At 35.6% G+C, this 13,266-nt stretch overlaps 3 protein-coding genes and 1 pseudogene across 3 annotated transcripts; 2 read left to right on the plus strand and 2 right to left on the minus strand.

Moving 5' to 3' along the window:
* Positions 1–1,457: 1,457 nt before the first annotated feature.
* On the plus strand, positions 1,458–3,241 carry LOC111899440 (60S ribosomal protein L13-1). The gene is made up of 5 exons (XM_023895298.2): positions 1,458–1,587; positions 2,137–2,252; positions 2,329–2,459; positions 2,565–2,723; positions 2,815–3,241. The coding sequence occupies exons 2-5, from the start codon at positions 2,144–2,146 to the stop codon at positions 3,034–3,036; spliced, it is 621 nt and encodes a 206-aa protein (XP_023751066.1). The 5' UTR covers positions 1,458–1,587; positions 2,137–2,143; the 3' UTR covers positions 3,037–3,241.
* Positions 3,242–5,939: 2,698 nt separating this feature from the next.
* LOC111900022 (tyrosine--tRNA ligase, chloroplastic/mitochondrial) lies at positions 5,940–8,147 on the minus strand. The gene has a single exon (XM_023895905.2). The coding sequence runs from the start codon at positions 7,609–7,611 to the stop codon at positions 6,118–6,120; it is 1,494 nt and encodes a 497-aa protein (XP_023751673.1). The 5' UTR covers positions 7,612–8,147; the 3' UTR covers positions 5,940–6,117.
* On the plus strand, positions 7,728–9,118 carry LOC128126755 (ATP-dependent Clp protease proteolytic subunit 4, chloroplastic-like; annotated as a pseudogene).
* A 187-nt stretch (positions 9,119–9,305) lies between these two features.
* LOC111900024 (pollen receptor-like kinase 4) lies at positions 9,306–12,823 on the minus strand. The gene is made up of 3 exons (XM_023895906.3): positions 11,947–12,823; positions 10,558–11,160; positions 9,306–10,263 (listed from the first exon to the last, which is right to left on the minus strand). Exons 1-3 carry the CDS (start codon positions 12,584–12,586, stop codon positions 9,584–9,586), a joined length of 1,923 nt encoding a protein of 640 aa, XP_023751674.1. The 5' UTR covers positions 12,587–12,823; the 3' UTR covers positions 9,306–9,583.
* Positions 12,824–13,266: the final 443 nt, after the last annotated feature.

Below are 13,266 nucleotides of genomic sequence, written 5' to 3' on the forward strand. Positions count from 1 at the left end.
ATCCAATTATAGGTTTTGGGACGACAAAAGACATTTGGCACACTCCGGATGGGGTTATATATGAGTTTATGGCAAATAGATGGAAAAGAAAGAGATATAAAGAGAGAAAGATTTTGTTGAAATTCATATATTGTCGGTGATGAAGTTCGAAAAAGCTAGAGAAGATGAAGTTAGGGGAAGGGTGAAGGGATGGGGTCTATTTTGTTTTTTAATTATAGATGATAAACAAATAAAATAGAAATATATAAGGTCATCATAGTCTTTTAAAGGCAGACAAATATGCAAATTTCAAACTAACTAATCCTAAATGAAACAAAATATAACGACAAAACATTATATTCGACCAAACATGGACAGGGCGATTCATGTAATCTACTATATCGTTTATTAAACTTTAATCAAATTACCAAACACTAAACACTTATAATATTATAACTAGTTGTGAGACCCGTATATTATACGAGTTGATTAAAACAAAATGTTAAGTACGAACGATTAAATATAAAATTTATTTGAATTTGAAATTGAAATAAGTGAAAATTATGTGAAAAAAACATGCGAAAAATAAATTAATTAAAATTATATGTTTAGTGTACTAAACGAGTTAATTATAACAAAATGTTAAACATAAAGGTTTAAACTGTAAATTTATTTGAAATTGAATTTAAAATTTAAAATTTAAAATTAATAGTAATTATGGTAGGTTTAATTTATAGAAACTAAATTAATGATAGATTGAAAATGAAAATTGAATCAATGACAATTGGAAAATAAATATATATCTCAAATTTATAACAAAATTACATGTGACTAATTTTATGAGAGAATGACATGTGGCAAAGTCATTTTCATTTATTAGGGTAGACTAGTTTATAACCCGTGGAAACCACGGTTATAAAATTAATTAAACGTTCATAATAAAAATATATAATTATTAATCAATTGTTTTAAATAAATGATTTTAAATAAATTATTAATTAAGAGATATATCAAATTTTTAATGTTATTATAACTTCAAATTTAACATATAATTAAAAAATATAAATTTGAATTTTGAAATGGTTGCCTAATATATTTATATGACACATGGCATAATATTAATGAGGACTTGTCACAATGAGATTAAAACTATTCATTTATTAAAATAGGGATTGTAATCCATATCAGGCCTACTTTTTGGACTTAAGAGACAATGATCTAATGAATCTAAGAGAGTGTTTGTTTTATCTTTTAAAACATCTTTTAGCTTTTAGGAAAAGATAAAACAGCAAAAAAATGTTTGGTAATCTTGTAAAAGCTACTTTTATATATAAGAAAAAATGAACTTTTTGAAAAAGTTAAAGAATCCTAAATTTTTACAACTTTTCTTAAAAAAACTTTTACCTTTGAAAAGCTTAGCCAAACACCCTAAGATTGGGCTTATCGATAAGCAAAACATGAGGCCCAAGATAAATAATTCGGAGCCTATTTAGGTCTAGGGTTTTACTTCCCTTCTGATCCTTTTAATAGTCTCTGCGCGTCTTCTTTCTCAAATTCGCCGCGTTGCCATCTCTGAAGACGAAGCACTCCGCCTCGCCTTTAACTCAGGTATGATTGAGCAGTTGCTTATCGAACATTTTCAATGGCTACGCTATGTAATTCGTGAAAGATTGTAATTCGAGTTGTGGTTATTTGTGAAATTGTATTCATCGATGAGTATACGCCTGTAGCTGTTGTGCTAAATCTGTGTGAACTTTAAAGGTTTAGATCTCATTTTTGGAAGATTTATTTATGAATGTGTATTATCATGTTACGCGGTTGTAGTTTTCTCGTATTGTGTGAACGTTCTTGTTTGTTATGTATTCGTTGGCCTGGATTTATCCTGCGAATGCTGTTGTGCTTTCTTAACTTCTATTGTTTCTTCACAATCAAATCAACAGGCGCTGTTTTCCTTACAAATTCTTTGTTTTTTCGGTGTATCTACAAAGGGCCGATTTGCTTTGGTTTCATTAACAAAATCAATTGCTATAACATTCAAAGTATTACTTTTTGGTATTTGAAACCATGAACCTCATTACTTAATCTCCTCCGAAGAGATAATGATCTATTTGTTTATTTTCATTCGTTACAATTAACAAGATGTGATGTCTTTTCCAGAGTAACCATGGTTAAGCATAACAATGTCATTCCAAATGGTCACTTCAAGAAGCATTGGCAGAACTATGTCAAGACATGGTTCAACCAACCTGCACGCAAAACAAGGAGAAGAAATGGTCAGTTGTTTGCTATTATGATTATCAACTTACATATATGTCAATAAGTTTTTAATTTTTTTTCGATGGATTACAGCTAGACAAGCAAAGGCTGTGAAAGATTTCCCAAGGCCAGCTGGAAAGCTTCGTCCCCAGGTTCATGGACAAACCCTGAAATACAACATGAAACTTAGGGAGGGAAGAGGATTTTCTCTGGAAGAGCTTAAGGTAAAGAAGACATGTTATCAACATAAGTTTGGGGTTCAGTTCAAAAGTGTAAATATGAGTTTTCCGAGGGGGTGAAGTGTAATTTACAATGTGTGTTGTAAACAGGCTGCTGGTATTCCTAAGAAGCTTGCTCCAACCATTGGCATTGCTGTGGACCATCGGCGCAGGAACCGTTCATTGGAGGGTCTTCAAGCTAATGTCCAGAGGCTCAAGACATTCAAGGCTAAATTGGTCATTTTCCCAAGACGTGCAAGGAAGATTAAGGTAAATCTTATTCTATTTCATTTTGTATTTTTTATAATAATGTTGAAATTTATTTTCAAGAGCTAGTTAAGAGATGAATATTTTGTTTCAGGCTGGTGACTCTACCCCAGAGGAGCTTGCAAGTGCTACACAGGTTCAAGGGTCAGTGCTGCCAATTGTTAGGGAGAAGGCAGCTGCTGAGTTTGTGAAGGTGACTGAGGAGATGAAGTCATTCAGTGCTTATTCCAAGCTGCGTGTTGAGAGGACAAACAAACGACATTTGGGTGCAAGGCTCAAGAGGGCAGCTGAAGCTGAGAAGGAAGAGAAGAAGTAGTGAGAGACTCACTGTTTTTGGGTATTTATCATGGAAACTTATGTTGAACCAATTTTGGATATTGTTTTGTTTGATATGTTGACGTTTGGTATTATGTGTTTGGAATTCTTATGTTTTAGTTTTTGTAGCTGTCACATGGCTTCAGTTCTGTTGGCTTTTTACCAAAGACAAATAGTATATGCTTCTAAACAAACTTTTTGAATCAGCATTTTTTTTTTAAACTGTATTTATAAGTTTAACTGCACCTGTTAACTTTCAACTTATTGGTCCAACTTAATTATGACAAGCTTTGCCTTTTTAATCAACTATTAAAAAAGATATATATGACGAATTTTCTGTGTGTTCAATGTGGTTTTACTTTTACCTCATCACCAAATCATATTGGTCATACTCAATTGATTGAAACCTGAGAGACCGATTTGTATGAACAAAAGGGAATTGGCACGTTCATTACTGGGGTAATACACATTCTTAGAGGTCTTATGTATAAGTTTAGAGAAAGATATGAGGACCTATTGACCTAGAAAAAAACCAAAACTTGTTCCAAGGGAGACAACCCAGAGGACTTTTGATAGTTAGAAGTTTCTCAATGTGTTTTGTTAAGGCTATTTGTGACATGTATCGTCGGTCTATGACTTCTGTCCATATTGCAGTTGGTGACACCTGATGGAATAGGGCTCCATTAGGGTTTGACACTAAACCCTTATATCTTCGCAATGATTATTGATGATATAACTTGCGGGTTACAAGGCAAGGTACCATGGTGTATATAGGGTCTGTGATTCATAAAAGAGGAGGGAGCCGTTCCCACCAACCTACTTGCCATATCATTTTTTTCTTTAATCTTTATTTCAAACATTCCAACCCATATCATATCATAACCCTATATTTCTCAACCCATTCAACCTTTTAATTTTTAATTTTAAAACAAATACACACTAATTAAAATTATTCAAAATTAATTAACAAAAACATACAAAAATTAATTCACAAACTATATATTTTCTTGCATTGTTCTATAAAAGAAAAAAAAAAGACTAAAGAAAGGAAAAAAAAAGAATAAAGAAAAGGACATAAAACAAAAAAAATGGCAACTTTAAACATCACATGTTAGATTGAAAATCAAATAATGTTGGGGAAATATTTTTGCGTACATTAATCACAATTCACAAAATGACGGGTTCGGACATGTCTATAGTAGACGAGACTCATGTGCTTAAGAGTGTCGAGATGATTATTGTGGATAGTTTGTGTATTTGTGATGTTAGACTTGAAGGAGTTGGGTCTTTTATGATGACATGATTTCATATAGGAGGATGCCGATACATAAGAGTGGCTCTTTGGTTCAACATTGTTTTGTACGTGTATTTCTTTTATGGGGCTGCTGTTTCGGTTTTGCTGTATATAAGTCTGACCTTTGTCTTGTCTTTACCGTATGCCTGTATCTGCTAGTATTTGATCCAATTTCATGGCGAACATTTGTTGCATGTATTGCTAGTATTTGATCCGATTTCAAGGCCTACGTTTGTTGCATGTATTATTGATAGTATTCGCCTATATTGTTTGTACTTGTGGCCCTTTTAGGGTGACCTATGTTCCTATGAGTTTGCTCTTTACTTCCTTTCTTAGACCGGAGGGTGTGGGAGGGACTCTTTCCTCACTTTTGGTGGGCCATACCCCTCTTTCCCTCACCAAAAAGACAAGGAATGGGTGGGAAGCCCTTCCCTCACTTTTTTTTTTTTTTTTTTTTTTTTTTTTTTTTTTTTTAATATATTTCATACATATATTATACTCATTTTGTAGGGAATTAAAAACCATGAATTTGGATATATTTTTTATATTTTTATAGTAGGTATATAATTTTATAAATATTAAAAAAGATAAAAAGAAAAAAATAATAAAAAAAATATATCTGGCCAATGAGAAGAGGAGAGAGAGTGCGGCACACCCCCCCCCCCCCCCCCCACCTCTTTTCCCACATTGCTTTCCCTCACCCACAGAGTGGTGTTCAAGAGGGGAGGGAAGCTTCCCTCACCTTTCCTTCACCCCACTCCGTCCGGTCTTATTGTTGCTATTTGCTAACTCAGTGTGGATTCCTTACAATGTGAATGTATTTAACATTAAACCTCTTTATTTATATTTGGGTTGTTTATACCTTCTTTTCCCCTTATCGCAAGCACAAAACAACATCAACATTACCCGAGTCATAATCACAAAGGACTTGTGTATAAAATTTATTTAAGTATTCAATTATTTTTCTATTCTTAATGGTGTTTAGTATGCATGTAATCATGTTTGATGAGAAGAAATTTTTGTTTTCTTTCATGTTACTCCATTCTTATGAGACCAGGCTGCTTCTTGGTTCTTGTTTTAATGATTGTGCTGACCACTCAACGTAATGTCAACTTGTAAATTTGAGAACAAAATGTTAAGATCTATATGGTAACAACTTTTGAAATTAGGTGTTTTTTTTGGATAAGATAACAGATTAGGATATAAGTTGTAATTTCATTACAAACTTCATATTTTAATATCAATGTTAGAATATGATCATGAAATCATATATATTTAATGATAAAACTATAAGTATAAAATCTCAAATCCGGTCACATAACCATTTACCGATGCCAAAAGTTTTAGGGCTAGACAATTTCATCTAATTGTAAAAGTTGTATTGTTATAAAATATATACGTTTGAGATCTTTCTTGGAAGTGCTTTTCGTGTCCTCTAGACACCCCGCATTATCACTACTAGTGTAAGCTATCACAACAATACTTGCCTTCGTATACATAATGCCAAAATCAAGTGCCTTTTACGTATCTTAACACCTTTTTTTTTTGCAGCCATAGGATAAAAGTTCTTTAGGTCGAGACATATGTAACTAAATAGTGAGAGTCGTTGCTTACAAAAGGCATCATGGTGCAAATAATCTTTCATGTGAAAAATCGAAAAACCATTCAAGTTGATTTAAAATTCCTCCAGGGGAATTGCACAATAACTAAAATTTATCTTTCTAGTCAATCCAATGTAGAAACTAGAAAGTACCAAAAATGGAAAGAAAAACATATGTGCAATAACCCTCATGCAATTCTTACAACCATCTTGTTCTTCTTTCCAGCAGACAACAACAGAACTTTCCCATCCACAATATCATCAACACTAATCTTCTTTCCTTCGTTATCAACTCTCCCGTTATTCAAATACAATCCACCTTGCTTCAACAGCCTCCTTGCAGCCGATTTACTCTCAATCAATCCAGTAGAAACTGATAAATCAACAACACCAAGATCCAAAACCTCATCATAACTCAAAGAACAACAAGGAACATCTTCAGCAATCCCCTCAATCGTCTTCCAATCCAATCGGGTCTCAGACCCTGGTTTCAAAGCCTCAGTAGCCTTAATCGCCTCCTGTAATCCATCTTCCCCATGAACAAATCTCGTCACCTCTTCAGCCAACCTTTTCTGTGCAGAATTCTGCAAATACCCGGTTGATTTCATCTCGATTTCAATCTCCTTGATCTCATCCAAGCTCAAAAACGTAAGAATCTTTAAGAATCTCACAACATCGGAATCAGGAATTGAGAAAAAATACTGGTAGAATTTGTAAGGTGATAGCATCGATGGTGAAAGCCAGATTGCCCCGTCTTCTGATTTCCCGAATTTTGTGCCGTCGGATTTTAGTAACAGAGGGAATGTGAGACCATAAGCAGAATCGGATTGATGAAGCTTTCGAATTAGTTCAGTTCCAGCAGTGATGTTTCCCCATTGATCTGATCCGCCGATTTGAACTGTGATGTTTTCGGTTTTGAACAAGTGAACGAAGTCGTAGCCTTGTAAGAGCTGGTAAGTGAATTCGGTGTAGCTTAGACCTTGATCGGAGGCTTCTAATCTTCTTTTCACACTTTCTTTAGCCATCATTGTGTTAACCCTAGCGAATCTCCCGACGTCTTTCAAGAAATCGAGCAATTTCACGTCTTTCCACCAATCGTAATTGTTCAAAACCTTGATTGAATTGTTATCGGTTGATATATGCCCGAGGACTTTCAGGATTATATCGGAGATACCCGCGATGTTTCGTTCTAGGGATGCGATATCGAGTTCAGGGCGTTCGAGGGACTTACCGGATGGATCACCGACCCGACCGGTGGCGCCTCCAACGAGGGCGACGGCGGAGTGGCCGCATCGGAGGAACCATGACAAGACGATGATTCCGATGAGGTTACCAAGGTGGAGGCTTTCGGCGGTAGGGTCGAAGCCGCAGTAGACCCGAAGAGATGAATCTGTGCAAATTGAACGGAGGTTATCGCCGGTGATGGCTTCAAGTAGGCCTCTTTCTTCAAGTATTTCGATGACGTTGGAGCGACTGGTGTGGGATTGCTCTTGGGTTAATTGTGAAGAGCAGAATTTGCGGGTCAATTGGTAATGCCGTCGGTTGTTGTAGTGTAGGGTTCGTTTGTTGGGTATCGATCGGATGAAAGGCGATTGAAACAGAGAGGAGGAGATTGGAATTTTGTATGTGGGTTTAAGGATGAAGAAGGTTGTTTTCAGCATGGAGGCAGCCGCCGCTGCCATTGATGTACGCTGTGCCGCTGTGTAGAGCAAAGAGTCGAACAAGGAGTGGCCGGAGGTCTAAATCCAGATAAGATAATACACTTGTATTTGGCCACCAAAGATTTCATTTTGATAAAATGGACACTAAACAAAATTATTTAAAACTATCCGCCACCTCTTCGAGAGCTCACTCATTCGCGCTCATCTCTATCTCCGCCTCCTCATCTTATTATCATTCCTCCTCTAATCTTCATGAGTTTATCCCAACAAAACCACCCAAGCTCAATTCCTCTCCCTCCGCTCTTCAGTGCCGCCGCATCAAATGCTCAATTGCTTCCTCTGCTCTTACCATAGGAATAGGAAGCTTAAAATTGGATTTCGAGCGAAAACTAAAAATCTCAGCTTCTTCGCCGGCGATGAGAGGCACTGAAACTGATGCGATGGGGATGTTGTTGAGGGAAAGGATTGTGTTCTTAGGCAGCAGTCAATCGATGATTTCGTAATTTCGTTGCTTATGCCATCATTAGTCAGTTGCTTTTGTTGGATGCTCAAGGATCCTACTAAAGATATCAGTTTTTTTTTTTTTTTTTTTTTTTTTTTTTTTTTTTTTTTTTTTTTTTTGTGTGAATTCCACCGGTGGTTCTCTTAGGTAAATTGCTTCATCAATATCTTATATGAGATTGATTATGATCGAACTTTCTCGCTGTTATTTCATCACAATTTGCTGTTTAGTTTCTCTGACGCAAAATTGCTGTTACTACATCACCAGCAATTCAATGGCAATCTAGGATGTTTTGAAGCTTGTTAGGGCTGACGTTTCAACAATTGCACTGGGCATATCGGCATCAACAGCAACTATAATCCTTGGTGGTGGAACTAAAGGTAAACGCTTCGCTATGCCTAATACAAGAATCATGATTCACCAACCACTCGGTGGTGCTAGTGGCCAAGCCATAGATGTTGAAATCCAGGCCAGAGAAATGATGCATAACAACTTAACAAGGAAAATATCACCAGATTTATAGCAGAATCCACTGGTCGATCTTTTGAACAAGTTCAAAAACATATTGACAGGGATCGATATCTGTCTCCAACTGAATCAGTGGAATATGGCATAATTGATGGTGTTATTGATGAAGATAGCATCATCCCCCTTATGCCTGTTCCAGATCGAGTAAACCTACCCTTAGTTATGATGCAATTAGCAAAAATCCTGACAGATTCTTGAATCCTGATATACCTGATGATGAAATTTACTAGGAAACAGTTTATGTTCTTTATTTAGCTCTGTATTCAGCGTTCATTATCCTCCTGGAGACTGTTTTATCTTTTAGTTAACTGAGATAAAGATGACACCGAGTGTGATAAATCTGACTTCATCTATTAAGTCGTTTTTTCTGCATTAAGTAAAAAGGAGACACACATTTCTTTCTGTTACCACAGGGTATTTTCATTTTTTTTCTCATTAAGACATTGTATTTTGAAATTGTACCCAACTATAGTATTATAGTTTCAGCTATTTTTCTTATTTTGGGCATATTATACTTTGAATAATCTACTAAATTATAGCATCGAATAATGAATTTTTATTTTTATTTATTATTTTTTTGTTGTATTTGGATTTTTGAAATATAATAGCAAGAAATACAAGCAGGATGCTAGAATAAACAAATAAATAGAAGTACGTTGCTATTTTTAGCATTTAACGCTTTACCTTTTTAAACAAAACTGTAATGCTGTAATAGGAAGAAATGGAAGTAGCATGACATTTGCTACAGTTGGATAAATTTTACAAAGTATGATGCTGTAATAGGAAGAAATAAAAGTGGAATGTTGTAATAAACAAATCAATGAAAGTATGTCTAGCATTCAACCCTTTATGCACTCTAACTTTGTGCGAGAGAACCCAATATCCGTTACCAAAACAAATTGTAACAAATTTGTTTTATAAATTACAAGATATCATATAGAAAAACAAGTCATCATCAACAAATTAGGTTGGTTTAAGGTTAGCCGAGAACGAGAAATCATCATCTGTCATGGCTCTCGAAGAATAAGCATCTCCATCACTTGTATAAGACGAATACTCTTCATCACTACCTCTCTCCTTCAACTCACTAATCTTCTCAACAGCCACCTTCAAATCCCACCTTTTATCAATACTCCATTCACAACAACACATTCCAATCTTTAAAAGCTTCAACATCTCCCCTTCACAGTTCTTCATCCCTTTCATTTCTTTATCAAACACTTCACCCGTCCACTCTTCTCGAACCACCGAATTTACCCATGTCTCCAAATCCGAACTCCCGCCTTTCCCTTGTTTCAAATAGTTCGCCGGAAACTTCCCTGTCAACATCTCTAGAATAAGGATTCCGAGGCACCAAACGTCTGTCTTGGTGGTGGTCCGGTCATGGTGGGTGAACTCTGGCGACTTGTAAGCCACCATGAACTCTTGACCGTGGTGCTTGTTGACTACCGGGGTTAGACCGTAATCTGCTAGAAGGGGATTGAAGGTTTTGTTGAGAAGCACATTGGATGATTTTAGGTGGCCATGAGGTAGTGATAAGTTAGGAAGCTCCTCGTAGAGATAGTCGAGCCCTTGAGCTACACCCTTGATTATGTTTAACCGTGTTGGCCAGTCTAACCCTGACTCATTTGGCTTTCGTTTACCTATAATTTTCAAAAACAAAGACAAATTTTAATATAAACCTACCAACAGTAAAAGACATTTCACGAGATATTGATGTCAATGGGACAAAAACTATAAAAAAGGTGAGACTGAGGTAAAATTAGCATTTAGGTCTTTGACACAAATGAAAGATCAAGCAGAGTCACTTTTTGGCAGTATAAAAGATTGCAATTTTTATCCCATCGATATTAGTTTTGGTCTCACTCTAATGCATAAAAGATGCAGCACAACATGTTATGTAATGTGATACGTAATAAATAAGGTAAGCAACATACCATGGAGATGACTAGCCAAACTACCATTTTCTGCAAAATCCGTGATCAAAAGCTTTTCATCTTTCTTGTAATAAAAGGCCACAAGGGGAAGCAAATTAGGGTGAGAGAGGTTTCCAAGCCTCCTCATATGATCATAAAATCCTTCTTTTTTCACATTGTTCATTTCCCTAAACCTCTTAACCACCACCGCCGGACCACCCAACAATGACGCCTTATACGACGATCCAAAGCTCCCACCGCCCAAAACCTCAGCTGAGGCCCGTAAAAGGTCTTGTAAGTCAAACCGCTCTCTATCACCCCTCACAAACTGAAGTTTTCCGCCGTTTTCGCTTCGTTTAGGGTTCTTTTCTTCATCTTCTTCATGGTGGTGCATTTGGATTTCATTTGTGTTGAATTTGTATGGATTGTTGTTGAGTTTTGTTGTTTGTTGGTATTTGTAATTGTTTTTTGGTTTTGTTTTGGATCGAATAATAAGTAAAGAGAGGACAATGATGGTTAGAACTATGATGATGGCGACAATCGCGACGATGAAGGTTTTTAGAGTGTGTTTGTGCTTTGAGATTTTACAAAGGTTGGTAAGTGGTTCACCACATAAATTGTTGCCTACATTCACCAAGTAAAATAGTTAAAAGTTGAAACTAACAAATAAAACATTAAATATGATTTTTCTATAACCTACAACTAAATTTTAAATCCACATATAAGATATTAAGAACATAGAAAGCACGTATAATAATATGATATTTCATTTAGTATAATATTAAATATTAAATCGACATATTATAATCATGCCATTTTAAAAATGATTGATAGAATCGAATTAGACGCGCACTAACTGAGAGCAACGTGCATGGCACTTTCCAAGCTTTTATTCATAGTTGGTGTTAAGTTTGAGATAAAAAAATCCTTCAACTTTTTATCACTTTGAATAAAGAAAACATAACATTTACTAGTGATTATTTGATAAAGAAACAAAGGTACATTTTAATTCGACCGTGACTTGATTATTTTATCCAAAAAATATTTGATAGTTACTAGTGATTCAGATTTGTCACTCGGTTTTGAATTTGACAAAGTAAGAGATATTTTAGAGGAGTCAAGAGCAAATCAGACTTCTAAATATGATCAAATAGTATGAATCAGACCCAATAAAAACAAATATATCAAACAACACTAACTTTGTTACGATACTATCATATTTATCAACCTATAATTTCCACAAATAACCATCACTTTCCAAGAAATTACTTTTAAGGTCATTTTTTTTAAAGATTTTACTCATTTCTATATACACTTTTTATCATATATCATTGTAAATTTGTAATTGCAGTTTCGTTAAAACAAAATTAAAAAAAAAAAAACATTTGATAACGAATAGAAGACATTTACCTGCAAACGAGGTTGCATTCTGGTTCATGAGCCCACGTGGTATCGGCCCATTAAGTCTATTGTTTGCAAAATTCACCTTCAACCTTTTCTGTTCAAAATTCGGTATCTCACCTTCAAATTCATTATCTTGCATCTGCAAATCAACAAGAATGCTCATCCCTGTAAGTGATTCAGGAATCCGACCACTAAATTTGTTACTCTGAACTTCAATTTTCCTCATCGAACTCATTCCAGCAAACAAATCGTTCCCAATCACCCCCGAAAAGTTGTTGTTCGATAAATAAATACTCCTCAACAGCCCAATTTTCCTCACATCAGGCATGGATCCTCCAAAACCGTTGTTTGCAAAACTTAGGGTTCGAATGCTTGGTATTTCAGACAAAATGTCCATGTTGATTGTCCCTGTTAACCCCATGTTCTCGAGCTGTAACCCTAATACACTCCCGTTTTTCCCGCAGATAATTCCGGTCCAGTTCTCTTTATCCAGGTTACACGGTTCAACATCCGGGTTCCAGTCGGACAGCGGTTTCGGGTTTCCGAGTGAGTTCTTGAACGCGATTAGGTTGGTGATGTCGGTGGTGTCAGATAACACAGTTGTGAAGAGGAAAAACGCGAGTAACAGCCATTTTTTTGAGGCCATGGTGGCCGGAGGTTGAGAGAGGAGGTGGAAGTGAAGAGGGATGGCTGAAATATTGAAGGATATGGAGATGAAGACATTTGAGATGGTGACATTGACGGAGTCGTTTGGATGATTAGCTGTTGACGAATGAAGGCCGGCTTTGAGATTTGAGATGATTTTGCCAGTTTGATGCAACTTACAAGTCCAAGTGTCAAGGAGTCAGGGTTTTTTTTAATAAAAAGAAAGAAAAAACAAATAAAATCAAGGTTTGACTATATGCAACGTGTAAATGATTCTTATTATTTGGAATGTTCTTTTCATCTTGTTGAGTTTCAAGGTTTGTGGTTAATGGTTAGGGGCCAAATTTGGTGTATACAAAAGGGAGATGAACCGTATTTAATAATTTTTTTTTCATATATAACAATTTTTTCATATATAACAATGCTGTTTTAAAATAGAGAAAATAACAAAAATAGTCATTTACACTAATTGCATTACAAAAATAGCCAAAAAAAATCGAAATTACAAAAATAGCCTCCCATTTCGCAGATGAGAAGGTCCCATCTGCAAAATGGGCTTCTCATCTGCGAAAGTACAAGTACCTAAAGCACAATTGTGCTTTAGGTAGTTGTACTTTCGCAGATGAGAAGCCCCATCTGCGAAATGAGCTTCTCATCTGCGAAATGCCCTCTATTTTGACT

The sequence above is a fragment of the Lactuca sativa genome, chromosome 6 (assembly GCF_002870075.4).
Source record: "Lactuca sativa cultivar Salinas chromosome 6, Lsat_Salinas_v11, whole genome shotgun sequence".
NCBI classification, from domain to species: domain Eukaryota; kingdom Viridiplantae; phylum Streptophyta; class Magnoliopsida; order Asterales; family Asteraceae; genus Lactuca; species Lactuca sativa.

Excerpts from the sequence above, each read along its gene's own strand:
- LOC111899440 (XM_023895298.2), top strand. The coding sequence starts at position 2,144 with ATGGTTAAGCATAACAATGTCATTCCAAATGGTCACTTCAAGAAGCAT. Across the intron at positions 2,460-2,564 it reads TTTCTCTGGAAGAGCTTAAG|GCTGCTGGTATTCCTAAGAA; the intron begins GTAAAGAAGACA and ends TGTTGTAAACAG. Across the intron at positions 2,724-2,814 it reads GACGTGCAAGGAAGATTAAG|GCTGGTGACTCTACCCCAGA; the intron begins GTAAATCTTATT and ends ATTTTGTTTCAG.
- LOC111900022 (XM_023895905.2), bottom strand. The coding sequence starts at position 7,611 with ATGGCAGCGGCGGCTGCCTCCATGCTGAAAACAACCTTCTTCATCCTT.
- LOC111900024 (XM_023895906.3), bottom strand. The coding sequence starts at position 12,586 with ATGGCCTCAAAAAAATGGCTGTTACTCGCGTTTTTCCTCTTCACAACT. Across the intron at positions 11,161-11,946 it reads GAATGCAACCTCGTTTGCAG|GCAACAATTTATGTGGTGAA; the intron begins GTAAATGTCTTC and ends TGGTGAATGTAG. Across the intron at positions 10,264-10,557 it reads TTTGGCTAGTCATCTCCATG|GTAAACGAAAGCCAAATGAG; the intron begins GTATGTTGCTTA and ends TGAAAATTATAG.